This window comes from Artemia franciscana, chromosome 18, assembly GCF_032884065.1.
Source record: "Artemia franciscana chromosome 18, ASM3288406v1, whole genome shotgun sequence".
NCBI lineage: Eukaryota > Metazoa > Arthropoda > Branchiopoda > Anostraca > Artemiidae > Artemia > Artemia franciscana.
In genome coordinates this window covers 25118610-25143876 of record NC_088880.1, presented here as the reverse complement: position 1 = coordinate 25143876, position 25267 = coordinate 25118610, and the positions used below count along the sequence as shown (strand labels likewise).

The 25267-nt window shown below is 34.9% G+C and overlaps 1 protein-coding gene across 3 annotated transcripts in view; it reads right to left on the bottom strand.

Annotated features, from left to right (window-relative positions):
• Positions 1-1552: 1552 nt before the first annotated feature.
• The window catches only part of LOC136038798 (low-density lipoprotein receptor-related protein 1-like), a gene marked incomplete at its 5' end in the record, with an annotated part of 269617 nt that continues 245902 nt past the window's right edge, over positions 1553-25267 (bottom strand). Inside the window, 3 exon segments of one of the 3 annotated variants that reach the window (XM_065722181.1) lie at positions 1553-3040; positions 12833-12853; positions 14704-14833. In XM_065722181.1, the coding sequence (XP_065578253.1) occupies positions 2894-3040; positions 12833-12853; positions 14704-14833 (298 nt within the window). 3 annotated transcript variants of the gene reach the window in all.

Here is a 25267-nt window from a genome sequence, read left to right as displayed (position 1 = left end):
TTTCTCCACTTTCTTTACATTCCTTTTGTTTTCACACGACCTATCACTCAGATAATTCTTATACAAACCCCTTCTACTCTCTATTAAACCTAAAGCTTTTTCACTAATATTCCTAGTTGCTGTCTTAGCACTCTTCCCTAGGACACCATCAGCAACTTCACAAATTGTTTTTCTGAAATTATTCCATCCATCTTCCACATTGTCAAATTTTAAACCCTCAAGTTTAGGACTCAACTGTTCCTGGAATTTTTTCTCAAATTTTCATCCTGAAGTCTACCAACATCATAACTTTCCGGGAGGGAGTTACCCTTCCGAAATTTCAACTTTAAATTAACCTTAGACACTACTAGATGGTGATCTTTACTTTTAACATCAATAACGGCACTCCTATACACCCTAGTATCTTGTATTGATCCTGCTAGTCTTCTGTTTACAATAACATAATCAATAAGGTTTGCTGTCTTACCATCACGTCAATACCATGTCAACTTATGGGCCATTTTGTGACCAAACACCGTATTGGTTATAACTAGGTTGTTATACCTACAAAATTGCAAAAGCCTATAGCCATTACTGTTTTCTTTTCCTACACCAAATTTACCTAGGCTAGGATACCATCTATCCCTATTTCTACCAACCTGGGCATTAAAATCTCCTAGCAAAAACACCATATTTCTACCTGGTACCCTGTCTATTTGCTCCTGTAACTGTAAGTAAAATTCATCTGAGTCACTAGTATCTCCATCAGTTGGTTCAATGGGGGCATATACTACTATAACTGATACCCTAAACTTTTTAGTCATAAAATGAGCAATTAGTATTCTATTATTAATACCTTCCCAGCCTAAACAAGACTTAGCAGCTTCCTTATTCATCATGAGCCCTACTCCCTGTCTATGTACCCCATCCTTCCTGCCTGAGTAAACAAATTCTATGTCACCTAATTTCATGCTTCCTACCCCTGGGATATGAGTTTCTGAAACTCCTAATAAATCCAGTTCAAACCGTCTGAATTCGTCAGTTAAAATGTCGATGCGATAGTCGTTTTTTAACGTCGTAACATTCCAAGTTCCAATTTTCATGTTCTTTAAATCTTTGAAATTATTTTGGCCTCAAGAAAAGCAGTGATCCCGGATACCAGTGCAGGATGGGGACCAACATATCTTCTCAAGTCTACACCGAAGCGCTTAAGCCGGCTTAGAACCGGACAGCAAGAAGTCCCTGGGACCTCCAGTAAGTTGGAGGCTTTGTGCAATCCTGGGCCCATCTTGGTCACAACATGGTTTTCAGCACTTGGAAGCTTGCACCTATGCTTCCAATAAATATAATTGTGACTTAGAATAGGAAAGGGCGTATAAAGATATTACTTGTTATTAAATCTTATATTTCTAATTTATTCTTTATATATATATATAAATTCATATTATAATTGCTTAAATTTACAAATGTATATTCCTCGAGATTTTTCTCTGTTATTTGTTTAGGGACGTAATCCATGTAACCTTGTTACACTTTACTTATCTACCAATAAAAAAATCTTAGCCGTTGCAAATCAGATTAATTCATATATGTAATTAAATAAAGAATACATATAAAACAAATTAATTCGGAGCAAAATAGAAAAGATTGCAACACTGAATACACTTGCAAATAAATAGACACTAAGATCTATTAAAATAAGATGTTAAAATAAACAGAACAAGTAAAAAGGCAATCATAAAAAGATAATTAAAATATCCATGATTCTAATTGTTGAATGTGCTTGTCAAACAAAAAATAAACAAAAAAGATATGATTGGAAATTTACTAAACAAATTGTCCTTTTAGCTTCAAGTGTCAAAAAATGACATTTAAAGACTGGAAAATTGTTTTGAAAGTATATATTTTTTTCCATTTTAAAACTTAAAAAGAGAATAATACATTGCATTGTATTAAAACATGGTTCCTTGTTGAAGAGTCACCCTTTTGAACTACAATACCTACAAAAAAGTCACAAGCTAGAGAGCCTTATATCGTCTTTGTTGCGTCAAAAGGTCGTATCTAAAATTTCACAACTTCTGAAGTAATAGCCAAAAATTATTTGGTGAGCTGTATTCGAAGAGAGAATCAGCAGGGCACTGCAAGTTCAGCCACACTTCGATCTTCCTGGTCTACATTATCATGCTGATTCTCCCTTTGAGAACAGCTTAGCAAACATTTTTTGGCAATTACTTCAAAGGGGTCAAAATATCCGACATGACCTTTATGCGTAACAGCGACAGAATATACATTTTTTTTTAGCTGAGTTAATGATATATTCAAATACAAATTATTAGAGCGTTCTGGAAACTGGGCTCCTCCAAAACACCATCAACGTTGAAATATACATTTTCTTCAATTAACTAAAATACATCTAGAAAAAAGGATCTCGTCCCAAAAAAGGAGAGGTTAACCCGCTTATATACACCAAAACTCTTCAAACTTAGAGTTTTTGTAAATTATTAGATCGAAGCTTTCGACTTCTCCCATTTTTTTGGAAAAAGAGTAGAAAACAAGAAAAAACTACAGAGAAAAAGAAAACAAGATATACTTAAATATAAATAACATAGCTGCATAAAAAGTCAGATCAAATAATGAATTAGTTCAGAGTCTATAATGAAAGTACAAAGAGCTGCACTTAAACATTAAAAAGTTTACATTAAACTTTCACAAAGATACACCTAAAAACGATCACTAATTTTGGCAAAAAAGTTTAAATGGACGAATAGTATGAGCATGCAATTGACATAGCCACTACAAAATGTACCTACATAGTGAGGAATAAACATGATATCACATAATCCATATGTGAAAAAATAAATATCTTCGTATATCACCAAAGTTTAAAAGTTTTTTGTTAAAAAAAACTATACCATTAGGCAAGAGACTCTCGAGAATCGGCACCAAGGGGGTCATTGTGAAGAAGTCCCTTCTTTTCATCATTAATTACACTGTTGCCAGGTGCTGTTGCTGCTTCATTGCTGAACACGGAATCGTACACAGGATTCCCGAAGTTCATAGGCTAAAATTTAAAATAAATAATTTAATTTAATTTAATAGTGATTCATTAAGTAATAGTTGATGATTTTCTATTAACTTAAGCGTCAAAAACAGACAAGATAGAGGGGGATTTGATGGCATCCCAGATCGTATTCTCGGAGTTCCCAGTAAGGTCTTAAAAACGACCAAAATCGGGCTAAAAGCGTCCAATCAGTTTCCTGACTCTTGATACAAGCCTTTTTCCCTACAGGTTACAAAATTTATTTTTACTTGTTTATCGATTTAACTTGTATGTTTTGCAAATAGTTTTCCGAAAAGATTTTACTATTTGTGCAATCTGAATAACTTTTAGAGCCTTAAGAACCCCCTTTTTTAGGAGAAAGTATTTCGATCACTTCTTTCAGAAAGATATTACTAATGAAACAACTTCTAAAAACTATTTTATGCTTAGCAATATGGGGCCCAGGGTTAAATTCTCGCTGCTGCAAGGCTAAGTGACAGGGTTGCTACCTGTCTCTGTAAAAAAAAAGTCAATTGACACATTGAATCAACCCCAATACCGCAAGTTATTAATGCTTATGCAGATATCCCACTCCAAGCAAAATACATGGGCCGAAGTGATCCTCAATTACATAGGATGAAACAGTTCGTGGTACCGAAGTGTAAGTAAGGAGCGTCCCGGCTCAATGGTGACCGAAACTCTAAAAAACGCAAGTTTGATACCAATAGATACATAAAAAAAATCCGATTTTTATGCTAATTTCAAATATATAAGTTTCACAAAGTTTAGTCTTACCCGACAAAATGTTATGAGCCTGAGAATATTTGCCCTATTTTCGAAAAAAGGGGGAACCACCCCCTAAAAGCCATAGAATCTTAATGAAAACCACACCCTCAGATTGTGCGCATCAGAAAACCCTGCTGTAGAGGCTTAAAACTTCTATCTGAATAAAATGTAGAATTTTGTATTTTTTTTTGCCAGAAGAAAGATGATGCCTGTTTATTTATTTACTTTTTTACCCAGGGGTGATCGTATCGACCCACTGGTCCTAGAGTATCACGAGAGGGCTTATTCGAACGAAAATTAAAAGTTCTAGTTTGCTTTTTAAGTGACTCAAAAAATGGAGGGCAACTAGGCCCCCTCCCACGCTTATTTTTCTCCCAAAGTAACCTCATTAAAATTTTGAGATAGCTGTTTTGTTCAGCATTGTCGAAAAGTCTAATAACTATGTCTTTAAGGATGACTTAATCCCCAAATTCCCAGGGGAAGGACTGCAAGTTGTGAGCTTAACCAATTGTTTATATGTAATATTGGTTATTGGGAAGTATACAGAGATTTTCAGGCGGGATTTTTTATAGGGGGTTGGAGGAAGAAGGGTACGTGGGAGGATCTTTCAATAGAGGAATTTTTCATAAGGGAAGGGGATTTTAAATGAAGAGGCATCGGATTTTCCAGCATTATTTAAAAAACGATCAGAAATTAATTAAAAAAAAACATTTTTTTTTCAACTGAAAGTAAGGAGTGACATTAAAACTTAAAAAGAACATAAAGTATTACACACACGAGGGGGGTTGCCTCTCCTTAATAGCTCGCTCTAACACTAAATTTTTTTTTTAACTTTTAAAAGAGGTTATTATTCTAATTATGGCTGGCCCCCAACCCCTCATTGCACTTCCTGGCTGAAGGGCCAAGAAACGGAGATCAGCACCGCCGGTACGGACTGTAAAGTCTAATGCCGTATCCTTTACCTTTTTTTTATTATTCTAATTACAGTCTTTGTGATTCAGGCAGAAGTCATTCTTAAATAACTGGAACAAAAATCAAACTTAGGTTATTATAAGGTTACTATTAGTTAAAAAAAAGTAGAATTAATATGCAAATTTCATTTTAATTTTTCATGCATGGTGAGCAATCTTCAAAACCTGCATTAATTCAAAAACTTCCAGAAATTAAATATTTTTTTTTTTTAATTGAAAGTAAGGAGTGACATTAAAACTTAAAACGAACAGAAATTATTCCGTATATGAAAGGGGCTCCTTATGATAAAGTTTTTTATTGTTTTAAAAAGTAGAGTTGAGAGAAAGAGTCAAACTTTAGCGTAAAGAGCTGGGCGTTGAGGAGGGGACAGCCCCTTTCATATATGGAATGATTTCTGATCGTTTTAAGTTTTAATATCGCTCCTTACTTTCAGTTGAAAAAAAATGTTTTTTATTTAATATCTAACAAAACTGATCCACCAGCGCAATTTCGCGCAATGTCATTGGATTGGATAACGATCCGCCTGCGCAATGTCATTATATATCGTTGACCTTTAGGAAGGCAAACCATATGATTGGATGGCTTTTGAGGTTTGCAATAGTGTTGAAGTGAGATATTTGGTGAATCCTAATAATCTATGCATATACGCCATTAATGGCTCTGGAGCATATTTATCCTTATCCTTTCAAAAAAGAATTTTCAGAGACAAAAACTCTAAAAATGAAGCTTGAGAACAACATAATGCATAATAGCCTATGCATAATAAGAACCTACTTTTTTAGCTGATTCTATACATGCAAGTGTCAAATTAAAATAAAAGTTGATGAGCTTCCGTTCGTAATTTAAATGTAGAAAACAAATCAGACAACGATATCCTGACCACAATGCCAGAATTGCCAGCAATATTTTAATAGCGTTCAAAATCTGGCTAAAGAGTGTCCAGTCAGTTTCTTGGTTTTGATAAGGGCCTTCGTTTCTATGGGTTCTAAAATACGATTATTACTATTGCTAACAACCAAATGCAGCAACAAGTCGCCCAAGGCCTACATAGCTGCTCATGTTCCCCCTCCATACCAATTTATCCAAATTGGTTTTGCCCTCTTTACCCTCTCCCATGAAGTTCTAAATTCCTTTAATTTCCATCTTATGTCCTTTCTTCTTCATTCGGGGGCGACCTGCTTTTCTTTTCGCCTGTTTACAAATGTAACTTGTAATACATAGATTCTCCTTAAAACATTACCAGACTAGCGTGAAAAAAAAAATATCATTTGGGCAGAATTCATGTCAAGCTAGGTGACCTTGCAAATAGTGAAAAGTCTAAATTATCAAGCAAATTTAACCAAAAAGAGTTTCTCAGCAAGGATTTGGCAATTTTGGTAAACGTAAATCCCCACCTCCAAAACAAGCTTCTGGAAATGGCAACGGCAGCATCTTTTATTTTGCGAAATATTTCTAGTAAAATTTCCAGCGCAAACAGGTTTTACTTCAAAATTTATTTTACATATTTTGCTTGAATTTTCTAACCAAAATTTAGCTATATGTATAGTTCTGAAGCGTGGGAGCTCCGAAAACCACATGAGAACTTGCTAGAAAATTTTCAGAGATAATGCCTAAGGATTGTTTTGGGTACCCAACTAACTGACCGTATCTCAAACAGTAAGCTGCGCGAAAAATGTGGGTCAATTCCACTCTCTAGGGCTATAATGAGAGAAAGGTTGCAATGGCAAGGGCATATTCTGCGGATATAGAATGACAGATTGTCGGGCAGCCGTCTAGGGTCAAATGAAAAGCAGGTCACGCCCAAATGGGGTGGAAGAATACCACAAGGAAAGATTTAAGGGAAATGAGAACTTTTTTGGAGACTGTAAAGAGGAAGGCTTTGAAAAGATTGGGATTGAGTAGGAGCCTCCTTACCTCGTGTGGCCTTAAGTGGCTTGGTGCTGCAGTTAGTAATAGTAGTAGTAGTAAAAGGAGACTCAGTAAAAGTGAGATGATGCTAGCATGAAAAATCAAGGCTGGGTCCGATAATGGTTTTTCCATTACTTCTTATGGACAAGAAGCAGAACATAACTATTGAAGAGAACACTTCCATGAAATTTTTCCTCGCTTCTATTCCTGTCGGATTTTTTTCTTACAAATCTGGAGGGAGTCTCTGTATGTTACCCAATCTGACAGTTTCTTTCAGGGGGGGGGGTCGGAACACAACAAAGGCATTTGCATGTTTTTATTGTCATTTTCCAATGACGATCGTTTAAAACAATTCATAGGGGAATATCTTCCTCCTACCCAGTTACATCTGTGAACATAATATGTTTTTGATTCTAAAACGTTTCGTATATAATTTGTCTGAAGTACTTCTATCTCGTCTTCCTTTTCTTCCTTAAGTGTTAATGGGGTTATACAGTATTTGGCTAGACTCACCATCATTTTATCGAATATCTCAAGACTCCCGATTTTTTAAACTGGTGATTTGAAACTAGTAGGCTATAGGTCTGGAGAATCTCTGACAAGTATGCCAAGCACGATAAACCAATTATTTCGGCCAAAACTAAAATAACAAGCGTAACTGTGCCTTTTTTTGAATCCCCAGCCCCAAAATGTATCTCCGGCTCAAAAACTGATCGCAAAAGATGCAGGTAAGAAGACTATTTTTTCTAGAAAAATAAAAAATACTTCTCCGAGTCGTAAATTGATCTTAAAAATGCTGACAGGAAGTCTACCCACCCAAAAATTATTTACGTAATCTTCCCCAAACCCCAAACAAAAATATTGGGTACAGCTCTGCTTGGAACAGCAAAAACTGAAAGTAAATACAGTATTCAAGATGTGAGATTTTCTCAGAGATAAGAAATTTAGAGCTAGAATGCCCATAACAGCAAATATTGAACCAAAACATGTCTTTAAAGTAGATACAGAAAAATACATTAGAGTGACTTTTTTAAACGTAAGCTGAAACGTGATTTTTACGTCTATGAGCAATTTCGAGTTCGTGTAATGTTTTGTATTTCCATCTCTATTGAAGAGGCACATTAAAACGGTTGCACCCTCGATTAAGCTAGGCTCTTTGCAGCCCAGTTAATACCAGAACACATGACTCACCCTTTATTACCATTATTACCTTTATTACCATTACCATTTTATTACCATTATTACCTTTATTATCATTACCATTTATCCACCCTTTTTTACTATCAGTACCATTACATCGAACTTCAGCATGCTTCTTAACTCGCCATTAAACAAATGAAATGAAACAATAATTCAACAATCATGCTTAAGCCAGTGATAAGCAGATGAACCAACTAGAGTGATTGAAGTTGAAAAAACAAATCCCAATTCTTTAATCCAACTTTACGTTCAATATCAGATTATTTCATATTGGAAATACTGCCTAATCGACCACTTAGTCTCTTGAAGATCCTCCGAAAAAAAAATGCTGTTTCGCTGCCGACAAAAGCTGCCAACTTGAGAGCTAAGAAAATTTAGGAGCATGAATATGTGAGCTATTTACAAGCCAATACTACAATTTTAACGAAACTATGGAGCTAAAAAGATGAATAGCTAAGAATGCTAAAAATAAATTAATCAAAATGTAATTCTTTTAGGAAACAAAATTGACCCATGCCTTATCAGACAGTTCGTGGTAACGAACTGTAGTAAGGAGCGACCCGGCTCAATAGTAACCAAAACTCTAAAAAATGGAATTTTGATACCAATAGCTACATCAAAAGAATCAAATTTTAATGCTGGTTTTAAATATATAAATTTCATCAAGTTTAGTCTTACCCATCAAAAGTTACGAGCCTGAGAAAATTTGGGTTATTTTAGAAAATAGGGGGAATCGCCCCCTAAAAGTCATAGAATCTTAACGAAAATCACACCATCAGATTCAGCGTATCAGAGAACCCTACTGTAGAAGTTTCAAGCTCCTATCTACAAAAATGTGGAATTTTGCATTTTTTGCCAGAAGGCAGATCACGGATGCGTGTTTATTTGTTTTTTTGTTTTTGTTTTTTTTTCTTTTTCCCAGGGGTGATCGTATCGACCCAGTTGTCCTAGAATGTTGCAAGAGGGCTCATTCTAACGGAAATGAAAAGTTCTAGTGCCCTTTTTAAGTGACCAAAAAAATTGAAGGGCAACTAGGCCCCCTCCCACGCTAATTATTTTCCCAAAGTCAACGGATCAAAATTCTGAGATACCCATTTTATTCAGCGTAGTCGAAAAACCTTATAACTATGTCTTTGGGGACGACTTACTCCCCCACAGTCCCCGTGGGAGGGGCAACAAGTTACAAACTTTGACCTGTGCTTACATATAGTAATGGTTATTGGGAAGTATACAGGCGTTTTCAGGAGGATTTTTTTGGTTTGGGGGAGGGGTTGAGAAGAGGGGGATATGTTGGGGGAACTTTCCTTAGAGAATTTGTAATGGGAGAAGAAAATTTCCATGAAGGGAGAGCAGGATATAGGCTACTAGCATTATAAAAAAAAAAAACAATTAAAAAATAAAAGTGAAAAAGCTTTTTCAGCTGGAAGTAAGGAACAGCAATAAAACTTAAAACAAACAGAAATTATTACCCATATGAGGGGCTCACCTCCTTCTAATACCTCGCTCTTTACGCTAAAGTATTTTCAGTAATTTCAACTACTTATTCTACGGCTTTTGTGATTCAGGGGTCATTCTTAATGAATTGGGATAAAATTTAAGCGTTAGTGTAAAGAGCGAGGTACTGACGATGGGGCGAATCCCCTCATATATGTAATAAAAACATGAGAATACAAAAGTTCTTTACGTAAGCTAATTTATAAGTTACGTAAATCTTTTACCAATAAAAAGATTCGTAAAAAATTAAAAGTTCTAGTTGCCTTTTTAATTAACCAAAAAATCGGGGGGCAACTAGGTTTCGTCCCCCGCTCTTTTTTTCTCAAAATCATTCGATCAAAATTATGAGAAAGCCATTAAGCCAAAAAAAAATATGTAAATTTCGTTTTGATTATTCCTCTGCGGAGAGCCAAAATCAAAACATGCATTGATTCAAAAACGTTCAGAAATTAAATAAAAAAAAAACAAGTTTTTTTAACTGAAAGTAAGGAGCGACATTAAAACTTAAAACGCACAGAAATTACTTCGTATATGAAAGAGGCTGCTTCCTCATCAACGCCCCGCTCTTTACGCTAAAGTTTTTTACTGTTTTAAAAAGAAGAATTGAGAGAAAGAGTCAAACTTTAGCGTAAAGAGCGGGGCGTTGATGAGGAAGCAGCCTCTTTCATATATTAAAATATAGGACCACCACTGAGAATTGACCACTGTCCCAATATTCACTTAAACCGCATTTACAATGAGATTTTATTAGTGCCGAGATTTAGCAAATACTAATTTGGGCCAATCAAAGTTTTTCATAGGATTTTTCAGCGAATCAGAAAATCCTGTGAAAAATCTTACTGGCTCAAATGAGCGCTAGCTAAATATCAGCATTAACGAAATCTCGTTGTCAGCGGGCCTTTATAAAAAAAATCTTAAGATATTAAATAGCAATAATATATATATATATATATATATATATATATATATATATATATATATATATATATATATATATATATATATATATATATATATGTATATTAACATTGTCAAGGGAAATGTTTAATGTGAAACTTTACGAAAGATATCTAGGGTCTAAGGTTTGGAATTCTCTTCCAGAGAGCATTCGGGCGGAGGAGCACCTTGGTTTATTTTAGAGAAATATGAAAAACTTTCTTTTGGGTCTTGGTTCATAGATGTTTTCTTTCCTTTTCTTTTTTTTTTTTTTTTTCATGATTGATAAATTATTGGTAATAATTTGGTTGTTCATTTATTATTATTTATTTCTTTTTTTCGTTTGTTTGTTCGTTAAGAGTTTCGTCTGTTAAGTGTTTGTTATATATGTGGTCGCCCAGTATCAAGTGCTTTTATGTCTTTCTTTGGGCAGCCACTTGGATTAATGTTATGGGTTATATCATTTTGTACTTAAATGAGTTGAATTGAATTGGAACTGTAGCCCAAACTATAGCATGTGAAGGCATTTTTAAGCTCCCAATTCCATCCTTTCCCCACCATATATTGAAAGTACCCAAAAATTAGCGAACTGCCTTCCGAGCAACATTTTATTACTTTTTTTAACGAATCGCACGAACATTTATGTTTGTTTTACATAATAACGATAGCTAGAACAAAATCTAGATGTAATTACTCTGATGTAATTATTATTTTATTAATTCCTTTTCCATCCTATTTTTAATGCACATTTTGCCAATTACAGTCGCCAAAAAACTTACCATCCCAAGTCAAAAATTCAAAATTCATCACCTTAATAAGATTCTAAGATCATTACTGAAAATTTAAGAGCTATGAAAATATCCCAAGGAGTGACGGCCTAGCCAAAATGTACTTAAATACATTTGAAATACCCAAATACATTTAGACCCCCCCCCCCAAAAAAAAAATCTAAAACTCACAAATTTTACACCTACTAAAATTGAAAAACTCAGGTTCCATGATTTCACACTCCCATCCCTTAACCAAAATTCTCATCAGCCTCACGACATTTACCACATTCTACTAAATTATTTTCTATAATTTCAAAATAGCTAATTTTTTCATTCGTAAGCATTCATTGTATATCATATTTTTTCCTTTCCGTCATCCCCCCTTTAAAGTCAAATGATTTCTTTTTTGCTATTTTACCGAATGATTTCTTGCAATTTTCAAGAAATTATTTTACTTTTTGGGTTTAAAAAATTTACTAGATTTCAGAACTTTATTTTCCTGAAAGTTTAGGACTAAAATCCCAAGAGCTGGGAGAAAATCCCAGGAAGTGACGGCCTCACTCAAATGCAGTAAAATACATTTTAAATACCAAAACATATTAGGAAATGCAAAAAAAAATCCTAAGATTCTAAAAATTGTATATTTTGCTCTCAAGGAAAATCGAAAAACTATGCCCTAAAAATGCAGCTTTTCCATGTTTTTACATTCCAATCCTTTAAGTAAAATCTTGATCAACCCTGTAAAAAATCTTTATCATATTCTACTGAATAAATTTTCTAAAATCTAAGAATAAATTTTCTCATTCGTAGATAAGTAAAAAATTGATATTTTTCTTTTTATGGATTTCCGCAATTGAAATTTGATCAGCTGGTGAAATGTCCAAAAGAGTAAGAACCTTGCTCAAATGTGTTTAAACACATTTTCAATACCCCATAAATTGGCAATTGCACAAATAATGCTGAATACTCACAAATTTTACTCTTAAGCAAAATTGAAAAACTGTTTCTTAAAAATGCAGAATTTAGATATTTTCACACTCCCATCACTTAAGCAAAATATTGATGATCCAGTGGCGGCAATTGATAGAAATGTGGAGAGGAGGCAATTTTTTTTAATTTAAATTTTAAAATAAAATACAAAGAAGAACACTTTTCAATGAAGCAATCAAAAATTTATTTTCCAAATACCCCCACCCCCGATTGAGACTACTATGATCAGCCTCCTTAAAAATCTAATGATTTTGCACTATATTACCAAAGGGTTTCCCATAGTTTTCAAATCATTTATCTATTTGTTCAGTCTTGCCAAGTCACAGAAATTTGTGGATTTTCTTTTTAAAATTATAGGATTGAAATTCCAAGATCTGGAGGAAAATCCCAAATAGTGGTAGCGTTGCTAAAATGGGTTTAGATACGTATCAATCACCCGAATACATTTGCCATTACACAAACATTTCCTAGAATTCTTTCCATCAAAAAATTTGTACAGTTTGATCTAAACTAATAGCACGTATTCTCTGTCTCTTTACACCACTATTTGTTTAATGGAGTTAAACGAATTGGCAAGTGAACTCTTCACGAAATATTATCCCTCATGGCTTGTGCAAACAACAACAGAAAAAGCAACAAGTGAAGATGAAGAAGAATAAAAACAAATAAAGACAAATATGATATGTGAGTAACAATCGATAGAAGCTGGTGCAACAGAATCAGGTAAAGTGATTACCAACGCCATACCCAAATATACCTTTTCTTCAACATCATCTTCCTGTCAAAAGAAAGCAGATTTAAAACAAAATAAAGGAAAAAAAGTGATTTTTTTTTTTTTTTAAACAGAGCAACTGAAGAAAAGTAAACCTACAGCATTTTATTTTTCAGGGTATAAATCTTGTACTACGCAATTTTGGTGTTTTTGACATACCAAAATTGCAAATTACAGCCAAAATTTTCGTCGTTTCCTTTTATTGAAACAAAAAGCATGAACATCCATATTTATTTTTACGGAATTGTCCGAGAAAGAATAAATGTCCCTTGAGACCTTAAGCCTAGATGCTAATAGAATTATTTCTTCACTGATTCCCTTTTTTATAAGTTTTATAATATATTTTTCTGCCAAATGGTCTCACCAAAAAGTCACCAGCTGAAAATAAATTAATACCATATCACGAAAAATTTAAATGCATATGCATTTTTGCAAGTTATTTACCGAACGATAAAATGCTCGCTCAAGACACTACATATTCGCATTTATATGTTTAACGACAGCAACTAAAATACAAAAGGCTTCTAAGAAACAGACTTTTTTTTATTAGAATCGAAGAAAGGCAACTTTGGACAGATTGGATTTATATGACCAAATTACCAAAAGGCCAGCTTTGCCGGCTGTTTACTACCCCTTCACTCATTCAGGCCTTCTGCCCTTGTGAATGACACTGCGGGGACTTCAGTCACCACAAATAGTGGGCAGCCTTAGGCCCTCGCTAATAGAAATGGAGATATAAATATTCCACGAATACAAATTTATGTGTTGTCAACAATGCTTTATCTGTAATAAAGTGAATCGCTGAAGCTAGCAGAAATCTTCAGAAGGGAATTCTCCAAAGATATACTTTTCTATACAATTTTTCAGTCTGGCAAGGAAAATATGTTCCAAGGATCGAAAGGAAGGTGGATTTGGATCCCACCCGCATTGGACCCCACACACTCGGCCCATTTAATAAATGTAAAAAGGTAGAAAAACGTGATCGCACTAACAAACAGGACTAAATAGAAATGGAAATGTGGACAGAACGTTAACTATTACAAATGACTGAAATGAAACTTAGATAACAACAAGATGTTTACAACAGCCCGTATCCACCTGCCTTGCAGCGTTATAAAGCTTTGAAATAAACCGTACCAGTTTTCCGATTAAATTTTGTACCTCAATAGATTAATTTGTACTATCCGAATAGCAGGTTTAAAATTTGCCGTTACAAGAATTTTTTTTTTTCAATAAATTAAACGTTGAGATATCCGAGTCAACATTCTAGCAGGACGTCAAAATTGTACCAAAAACGGTACACTTGTACCGCCTTGGCAACGCTACTGCCTAGGCCTTACTTCCAATTGTCGAAAATTGTTTTTCAGACAGAGAACCCAAGACTAGGAAAGAAAAATTAAAAGCTACTGCTACACATACGAATTCCGAAGAAAAACCTATGCTCTTACCTAAACAACCCAAAAATTTTGCATTTCTATTAGAAAATTTAATTTACTGGTTCTTATCTTCGCCCTGGGTTGGAAGATTGCTTAATTATGGCGTTCAGGAAATACTACGGAATTAAAGAAATGGAATGTAAGAAAGAATCAGAATTTTTTTGAATATATGATAAATCTTGTAGCTTAAATGCTTTTTCCTTTGTCAACTTTGAAAATTTTAAGAAGGGTGGGTATAAAGAGGTTGGGCCTGGAGACCGAGACATGGCTTCGAGCCGGCCCAAGCTGGCTCTCTTGCTTCAATCATGTTCGCCTAGGTCTTTAGAAGTTGTTCCAGTGGATGAACACCTAGGTACATCGTTCAGTTATTGCTAGTAAATTTATAACTTAGAATATAATAAGATAAAGAAAGAAACTTACCCTAGTTTGATGTAAAGAAAACGTTGGCTCCAAGGGGTTAGGTTCTTCCTCATCATCTTGTAGATACATAGGGTTGCTAATTTCAACATTCTCTTGGCTGGCCATCCGAACATGAAGAAAAGGCTTGCCCCTAATAGGAAAAAGGTATTAGCACATCAAAGAACTGTTTCAGGTACATCAATATGCTATGTTCCAGTATTCGCTTATAAATGGTAGATGGATTAAACCATATTTAATAATTTATTGACCTCCCAGTAAGGGGCCACATTGCCATTAATCATTTGGTGTAATGTTTTTATGGCACTTGGTATTAACCAAGTGACATATAGCAATCGTCAATTCTGTCGGTCTGTCTGTCTGTCTGTCTGTCGGTCTCGGTTTTGCTACTTTAGGCACTTCCAGGTAAGCTAGGACGATGAAATTTGGCAGGCGTATAAGGGACGGGACCAGCTTAAATTAGAAATAGTCGTTTTCCCAATTTGACCATCTGGGGGGGAGTGGGGGGCCGGTTAATTCGGAAAAAATAGAAAAAATGAAGTATTTTTAACTTATGAATGGGTGATGGGATCTTAATGAAATTTGATGTTTGGAATGATATTGTGTCTCAGAGCTCTTATTTTAAATTCCGACCGGATCTGATGACATTGGGGGGAGTTGGAGGGGGGAAACTAAAATCTTGGAAAACACTTAGAGTGGAGGGATCGGGATGAAACTTGATGGGAAAAATAAGCACAAGTCCCAGATACATGATTGGCATAATCGGAACAGATCCGCTCTCTTTGCGGTAGTTGGGGGGGGGGGGGTAATTCTGAAAATTTAGAAAAAATGAGGTATTTTTAACTTACGAACGGGTGATCGGATCTCAATGAAATTTGATGTTTAGAAAGATATCGTGTCTTAGAGCTCTTATTTTAAATTCCGACCGGATCTGGTGACATTGGGGGGGGGGAGTTGGGAGGGGGAAACCTAAAACTTGGAAAACACTTAGAGAGGAGGGATCGGGATGAAACTTGGTGGGAAAAATAAACACAAGTGCTAGATACATGATTGACATAAACGGAACGGATCCGCTCTCTTTGAGATATTTGGGAGGGGGGGGGTTATTTCTGAAGAATTAAAAAACATGAGGTATTTTTAACTTACGAACGGGTTATCGGATCTCAATGAAATTTGACATTTAGAAGGATATCGTGTCTCAAAGCTCTGATTTTAAATCCTGACTGGATCTGGTGACGTTGGGGGAAGTTTGGGGCGGGGGAACCTAAAATCATGGTAAACGCTTACATTGGAGGGATCGGGATGAAACTTGGTGGGAAAAATAAGCAGAAGTCTTACATACGTGATTTACATAATTGGAACGGATCCGATCTATTGGGGGGGGGGGGGTAATTCTGAAAAATAAGAAAAAATGACGTATTTTCAACTTACAAAGGAGTGATTGGATCTTCATCAAACTTCATATTTAGAAGGACCTCGTAACTCAGATCTCTTATTTTAAACCTAAACCGGATCAAGCGGAATTGGGGGGGCAGTTGGGGGGGGACCGGAAATCTTAGAAATTACTTAAAGCGGTGAGATCAGGATGAAACTGGATGGGAAGAATAAAAACCTGTCTAAGATACGTGACTGGCATAACCGGACCGGATCTGCTCTCTTTGGTGGAATTGGAGGGGGGTAATTTTGAAAATTGAGGTATTTGTAACTTACGAAAGTGTGACCAGATCTTAATGAAATTTGATATTTAGAAGGATCTTGTGCTTTAAAGTTCTTATTTAAATTCCGACCAGATCCTGTGACGTTGGGGGGAGTTGGAGGGGGAAACCGGAATTCTTGGAAAACATGAAAATTGGGGTATTATTATCTTACGAATATATGATCGAATCTTAATGAAATTTGATTTTTAGAAAGAATTCATGTCTCAGAGCTCTTATTTCAAATTCCGACAAGATCGTTTGACACTGGGGGGAGTTGGAGGGGGAAATCTTGGAAAAACACTTGGAGTGTAGGAATCGGGATGAAGCTTGGTGGATAGAATAAAAAATGTACTTGATACGTGATTGACAGAATCGTACTGGATTCGCTCTCTTTGGGGGAGTTGGGGGAGGGGTTCAGTGATTTGGCGAGTTTGGTGCTTCTGGACGTGCTAGGACGATGAAAATTGATAGGCGTGTCAGGGAGCTGCACAATTTGACTTGATAAAGTCGTTTTCCCAGATTCGACCATCTGGAGGGCTAAAGGGAGAGGATTTAAATTCCGGAATTTAAATTCCGACCAGATCCTGTGACGTTGGGGGGAGTTGGAGGGGGAAACCGGAATTCTTGGAAAACATGAAAATTGGGGTATTATTATCTTACGAATATATGATCGAATCTTAATGAAATTTGATTTTTAGAAAGAATTCATGTCTCAGAGCTCTTATTTCAAATCCCAACCAGATCGTTTGACATTGGGGGGAGTTGGAGGGGGAAATCTTGGAAAAACACTTGGAGTGTAGGAATCGGGATGAAGCTTGGTGGATAGAATAAAAAATGTACTTGATACGTGATTGACAGAATCGTACTGGATTCGCTCTCTTTGGGGGAGTTGGGGGAGGGGTTCAGTGATTTGGCGAGTTTGGTGCTTCTGGACGTGCTAGGACGATGAAAATTGATAGGCGTGTCAGGGAGCTGCACAATTTGACTTGATAAAGTCGTTTTCCCAGATTCGACCATCTTGTTGGCTAAAGGGAGAGGAAAAATTAAAAAAATTAGGTATTTATAACTTGCGAGTGGGTGATCGGATCTTAATGAATTTTGATATTTAGAAGGACATCGTGACTCAGAGCTCTTATTTTAAATCCTGACCAGCATTAAGCCTCTTATTTTCCTTTTTAAATCAATCTATTGGTTCATAGAATTTTGTTAGAGCTCATACCATATGATCTCTTGGCTCTTAGCTCTTCTCGCCTCGTCACAAGTGCCATATGAGCTCTTAGCTCTTGTTCTTAATTTGAGCTGTTTGTGTCTTTTTTCGTTACTCCGCTTTTTTATGTAGCTGATTATAAATGAATTATTATTTATGCATGCGATGCTGACCCAATCTCTAATTTAGTATTCTTACGAAAAAATACATTCAAACTACTAAATAATGACTTAATTAGAAGAAGCAATTAAAACTTAAAAGTAAACAAATTTATTTTTTTTTGGTATTTTTTTTATATTAATACTTATTTTGCGACTGTGGAAAATCAAGCAATATCGAAGCTATGGCTTGACAAAAGCATATTCGAATCGTTTCTACGTCGGATCAAAGATTTTTATAAAGATTTAGAATAATGCATCAGTCTTAAAAGCAATAGTTTACTAAATAAAATGTTACAAAAATCAAACGGAGAATAAAACTGTTTATCCTACTATTAGTCGAGCAACCACGAAATGAACCCTCCTTAAAAAAAAGCTGTTATTTGTTCTTCTAATTTTAAGTTGGTCTATGAGTGGGTTTTTACTTGGTTTTTGTATCCATTCTTAACCTTTTGAATTTCAATTGAAAAGGTTAATTTTGTTGCGGAGCAACACTACTACTTTGGATTTTTTTTTCATTTTAATATGACAGCGGTCTGTAGGTCGATAATGGTCAAACTAGGGCCTGGTGAGAGTTGAATTAAGTTTCGACTGTCGGATTTCCTGTCGCTTAATGAACAAAAATATCCTCAAATGAGCGAATATTCAAATCAATTCTGTTTTGGGTCGAATGTCAAAATTCGTTCACCCTGCCGTCAATATTGTACTTAAAATAAATAAGACCTTATTGTTTGTGTATTGATAAAATGTACTATTGATACTATTTTTTAGATAGGTAATCAAATGAGTTTACTTTTTTGTGATATTTTCTAGCAGTAACTATAATAGGAATGTTAAAATTTTAAATAAACAAGTTTATTTGTTTATTTAAAATTTTAATTGGATTCTCAAAACATAGGTTTCATTTAAGTGGTTTAATTTAATTTATATAAATAATAGAATTTAATTGACTTTTAACTAAAATTGTAAGTGTGCTTTTTTTAATCATAGCCAAAAATTGAGAAAAAACATAAGAGTTGACAATAAAACAAATTCAGTTTTGACCTTCAGTAAACACTTCTTTAAAAGGGAGGCTTGAAGACACAAATTTTTTACACAAAAAAGTCTTTATTAGGCTGATTAGCAGAAATAGGGTTTAAAACTTATATTTTTCGTCGTTTTAATTGGCATAACATAACGCCAGTTAAAAAAGCGATTTTCAGCAAAGGCTTAATCATCTTTCACAGAAAACTGTAATAGAAAACGTTTGTTGAAATAGCTGAAAGTCAGAGTCAAGTACCCAGACGCTTTTGTACACTTTAAATAGTCGTCAAAAAGTCCTTATGAGTGCAAGTAAGGTGCAAAAGCAGAGAAAAAGTACAGTAGATAACAGCCAAAGTCCCAGTCAGGTAGCAAGTACTTCAAATATTTACAAATGTTATGCTTTAAAGAGAAATACCTCTTTTTTTTACAGGAATATCCCAGAAAACCGTGACAAATATTGATGGTAAATTAGTACAATTCAGAACTTTCTATCTTATACTAGAAAAAAAATGTTAACATGTATTATACTGAGAGTAGAATGTACCTGGTTAGGAGCAAGAATGCAAAAATAAATACTTTTGCTACAAAAAATAATTAAAGCTAAGAGGTGAGAGGGGAAGTGGGAGGGCTGAAAAAGGACGAAACAATCAAGCGACGGAACAGTTAAGAAATGAAACACCATAAACCCATATCTTTCAGAATATACCAATTCAGAAACACCATAAGCCAATATCCACCATAAACCATCAGAATCCTTTCCAAAAATATTCGTGCAATCCATAAAGTTTTACCTAAGCGTCGCTGAAGAGGTTGTCTTTGCTTCCAGATAAATTCATATTAGATTCTGATTTTACAAGAGGCACATTAATATATTGTAACTTTCCACTAGGGCTTTTCATCGGAAGCTGTAGTCTAGCTGGTGCAGATCCATCCTCTGGTGCAAGTACTAACGTTGGTGTAATGTCGAAAGATAAATCAACAACACCAGATGTAACTGAATCTTGGACTGAAGGACGGAAGGGTTTCGGAGCTCCAACTAATCGTGGACTACTTAAACTTCCAATACGGAAATTTGTACGAGTTGAAGATAACGGTGTTACCGTGAGAGGTTGCATATTGCTTCCTTGATTGAGCATCACTGGTTTTGGTAATGTATTTGGTGGTTTCTTTTTTAAAACACTATCACTTTTTAAATTGACGTTAGAATCAGCAACAACTGCAACTGAATTGTCGGTTTTATTGCTTCCTTTTACGCCGCAAATATCGCTCTTAGTGCTCATGTTTTGTTCATAAGAATTAAACGGAGTAGGGCTTTTCGAAGGTAAAACAAATCCAATTTTACTCGGATCAGATAAAGGAGTCCTACGCTGGGCAACAACTGGACTTTCCTGATTAGTTAAACTAGTAATTGATTCATAATAGGAATTGCTGCCAGTAGATACCCCATCTTCCTCAAAGTCAGCTTCCGAATTTTTCGGTATTTTTGCTGAAATATTAGTGACAAATATCGGTTTTTCGGCACTTTTATTCGACAGCCTTCTTTCCAAATTTTGAATAGGTTTATCAAGGGAGGCACTGACACGTGCTACTTTTCTTTCCAAATTTTTCATTATATTACTACTAAGGGTCATATCATGTATATTCTTTATTTCTTTTGCTATATCAGCTTCAGGGTTCGGTAAATGATTCTCAGCATTTACGCTGCTTGTAATATTTCCAGATTTTGAAAGTTTTCTAGCTGGCTTTTCAATTTTTCTAACAGATTTCCCTTCTTCAGCGTTAGTAGCCTTGGTTGGTCTTACTACAGGATAATACTTCGCTCCAGAGTTGATTTTGCTTTCAGTATCCCCACTATTAGCCACGACCTCACTATCATTTTTAAGATGTGTAGTAGACGCTTTTTCATTTTCAACAAGTTTTTCATTCGTAGGAACTGACTTCGATAATCCGTTAGAATTTTTTACTCTGGGCGGCTTAGGTGCAGCTTTTTTAATGCCATTTTGAGTACCCTCTTGAATACCTCTACTTTTCCGAATGATGTATGTTTGTTGGACATGAATTTGTTGCTGCTGTGTTGTTTTCCCTTCCAAATCAGGAATAGTAACTGTTTTCAAAGACTCAGGATTAATTTTCGTATTTGACCTTTTCTGTTCATTCTTAAACTCAGGTAAACAGGAATCATCTTGAAGTTTCAGTCGCTCTATTTCATTTGAATCCACCGAACCTAAATTGAGTCGTTTCGATTCTCTCAGTCGAATTTCTTTCATAAGTTGAGCGCGAAGATCTTGGGGCTCTTGATAGGGATCAATTCGTTTTTCAATTTCATTAGACAAAACAACCTCTTTTGATGATTTAATAGGCATATGAGTTGAAGCATTGCTGACCCCGTTAAAAAGTTCTGAAACTGGTCCCCCACGACTAATCTTCCTATCTTTCGAAAGTTTGGTTTTGAAAGCCATCTGATCATTTTCAACAATTTCCGAAAGAGCATTATCCCTTTCCGAGTTCATTGTTCTGATACTTAGGTTCCTACTGGACGATATACTTTTTCGGTCAATTTTGCTGACAAAAGAAGCATCCGATTTCCTATTACTTGGAAAAGATGAAAGTTTTGGTGAGTTTTGAAAATTTTGTGCAAAGTTCCTCGAGGCCTCCGCACATCGCTGAACAGAATCTCGGCTCCAAAGACGACGCCATTTTCGCTTTATTCCAAAACGGGAATCAAAAAGCATATCGCTGCAACAATTAATTTCTTATAATATGAAATTAGGGAACTTTTTTCACACTAGTTTAATATAAAACAAAGTTGCGCTTGTATTTCAGCATATATTGCCATAGAGAATGGCAATATATTGCAATTATGGATATGACATATATGGCACACATTGCCGAGAATAGGCATAAATAATTTTTAGTAAACACTTAAAGTATAATTTCAGTGTAATGAAATTAAATACTGGAATGAATTTCAAGAAGAAAATGGGCTTTATTATTCCACGCTTATAGTTAAAATAAAAAAGACAACTATAAGGTATTTTTGACAAACATTTAAATTTAGATTTGCGTGCTATGAAATTAAAAAAAGTGACAGTGTAGTGAAATCCAAATAACAAAAATAGTTTTTTTTTCATAAAAATAAACATAATATGGAGGACACTCATGCTTATATTTGACGACAAGGACATAACTATACAAACTTATTAGAAAATAAAGAAATTAATGATATAACAAAGTTTGAAGTCGACTGAACCTTTTATCAATAAAAGATGGTCGGAAGTCGGTTTACTGCATTATGTATTTTTCTTGGGTTTATTATATGTTACTCCCCTTCTAACTTTTTATAGTGGGTTATAAGTGATTTTTTATTATCCATTTATCATATCATTCTACTACTACTACTACTACTACTACTACTACTACTACTACTACTACTACTATTACTACTTATAACTCACTGCAGCACCAAGCCGCCTGAGGCCAACACAGCTACACACGCTCCTCCTCCAAACTAATCTATTCAAGGCCTGCTTCTTTACACCCTCCCAGGAAGTTCCCGTTTCTTTTAAATCTTTATTTATGACATCCTCCCAACCCAGACGAGGACGACCTGCTTCCATGTAGCCCCAGACGGTTGGCCAAAAAGGACAATTTTTGGCAATCTGTCATCTTTCATCCGAAGAACGTGGCCTAGCCATCTCAACCTAGCTTTGATTATAGCCCTAGAAAATCCTATCGTTCGCTTATAACAAGTATAAGTCAGGTAGCAAATATTTCAAATGTTTACAAATTTGCATGCTTCGAAGAAAAAGAGTTAAGTTTAAGAGTGAATGCTGTACAAAACATTTTTTTTGAATATTCTAAAAAAACCATGGTAAATATAAATGATAATCTTATAATATTCAAACTTTTTAGAATCTTCAACGAAAAAAAATTAGATATTAAACAGAAAAAATTTAAACTCTGAGTGTATAATGTTATCTGTTTAGGCACTGGTATCTAGCATCTAGTTATCTGTTATCGGTTTCTTATAATTAACAATCAGAGCATAAACATAAAAACTTATTAGTGAATAGAAAAAGGATAAAAATCCTTCAGTGCCGTTTTTGGCGCATAGAGCGTCGAATCAACATTTCAGCTGTTTGATTTTACAGGGTCTTTTTTACAGGGACGAGTGGCAAGCTAGTCGCCCATTAGTAATTACAGAAACTAAAATTACATTAAAATATAAAGTCGATTCAACCTTTCATCAATAAAGATGATGGCAAGTTGATTTACTGTATTATTAGTTTTTCTTGCTGTTCTTCTTGCTTGTTATAGTGTTTTCTTGTTGTTATTATTACATGTTTTCCTTGTGATAATACTACTGTATTATAAGTGAAATACTATTATTTTATCCTGTTTTTTTTGGGTGCAAAAACACAAATATTTTAGAAGCACTTAAAATTTATATATTTTAGACCATTCGGCCTTTCGAAGGTTAAAGTATTTATATGCCAGTTTTTTTTTATGGCATAGTGTGTTAAATTAGAAAAGAACTGAAGATCGACTTAAAATCAGTCGGCTAAATTGAACGGTATATATAAAAACATCCAAACAGAATCTCAATTCAGTCAAAATCCTATTCTAATCTACACAATCACGATGTTAATCTAATCATAATCACAATCCGGTACTTCACGGTATCGTAGCAGAAGTTGCGCTAATATTGACATGACCCAAAAAATAGACACATCTCAGAATCGAATTTCATCCTGATCGCAAATATATACCCTGAGTTGTATATATACAATGCATTTTCTACTTCATTCTTTTCTTCAAATTTGTTTAAAGTTTTGTCAAAATAAAAGGAAAATTAACTGCATACATAAAATTCATGATATATGTTTGCCCCCTAGGAATGGGAGGGGTAAAATTTATTTTTAACATAAATGAATGTTATTTTTGGATTCAGTATGGAATTCCGATTTTAAAAGTATATATATTTCTAAGCTATCTAAATATGCGTTTAACCAGAAAATTTACTGAGTATGTCCATTTATTAGCTATCTCAATATTAGCGCAACTTCTGCTGCAATAGCGTTAACTCACAATCCTACTTCAGTCTCCTTTACAGGCCTCGAAGTCTATGTGGGGAATAGTGCATTTAATATTTGCTGTTTTTTATTCCTTGAAAATAGATCTTATCAGGGTTAGCTATGTGGAGTTAATTGTAAGTCCATATATAAGAAAGCTGGGAAGTCTTCCGTTGATAGGTACTTAGGATGTCAAATAAAGTGAAAGAAAAATAATACTGTGAACGGAGAATGAGAGTTTCATGAGAATTTCAAGAGATTTTCAAGGAACTCCCTTTTTCATTCATCTAATAAATTATTAAGTGTCTTATTCCATCAGAAACCAACGACAAATTTGGATTTTTTCCCCCCTTGCATTCATGGCAATTGCACATGCATGCTTTTACCATCGGACAGTATCGTTTCTTTTTTTTCCTCAAAAGTTATGAACTACTAAAAGGAGTACCAAAATATAAAGGACCCAAATCTATGGCTGCATGTGTTCTATTAAACTTGACCAGGTAAGATCAATATTATGTACCAACCAAGGTATACCAAGAATTGTCGTAATGGATCAGTTCCAAAGAAAAATGGCCCTTAATCACGATTGTTACTTCCTTCATTCGACCAATTTCACATAAAGAACTAAATTTCGACATAACCCAAGGCCCCTGAACTGCTTACGCCACGGTCTTAAGTCACAGATAGTATCCAAGTCGGAAACAGTAAAGCTAGATTTTTATTGCTTATACTGAGGATACTTCGACTAAAATTCTTAAAGAGTTAACATCTCAAACCCTAACCCTTTTAAAATATCTTAGTACAATATTACACAGCGCCCTAGCCAAGTGGTTAGCAGGCTAGACTTGGAATCCTTTGTCCGTGAGGCCAGGGTTTCGAGACCTGGTGTCACTGGTTACTTGGTTTGGAACAGTGGTCAGTGGTGTGACTATGTATACTCAGCCAGAGTCAACCCAGCTCTAAATAGGTACCTGGAGAAATCTGGGAAAGGTAAACAGGAAGGGTATGCAAAAGCACAGGATGGCTGGCCCCCCACCACCCATGGCACTTCCTGGTTAAAGGGCCATGAAGCAGAGATCGGTACCACCGGAAGAGACTGTAAAATTCCAATACTGTGTTCTTTACTTTTTTTATATTACAAAAATTGCTTAACATTTTCAACTTGAAAAAGTTTTGTGTAACTTTTGTTTTGGCAAAAAGGCTACTAGGAAAGCTTTCTCTAAAAATTCAAAACCTTTAAACTGCAGAAACTCATTTACATAATTAAAACTGTGTTTAACTGAACTTTAAGATATAAATTTTTCTTTTATTAAACAAAAAAAACAAGTTTTTTAAATGAAAGTAAGGAGCGACATTAAAACTTAAAACGAACAGAAATTACTCCGTATATGAAAGGGGCTTTTCCTCCTC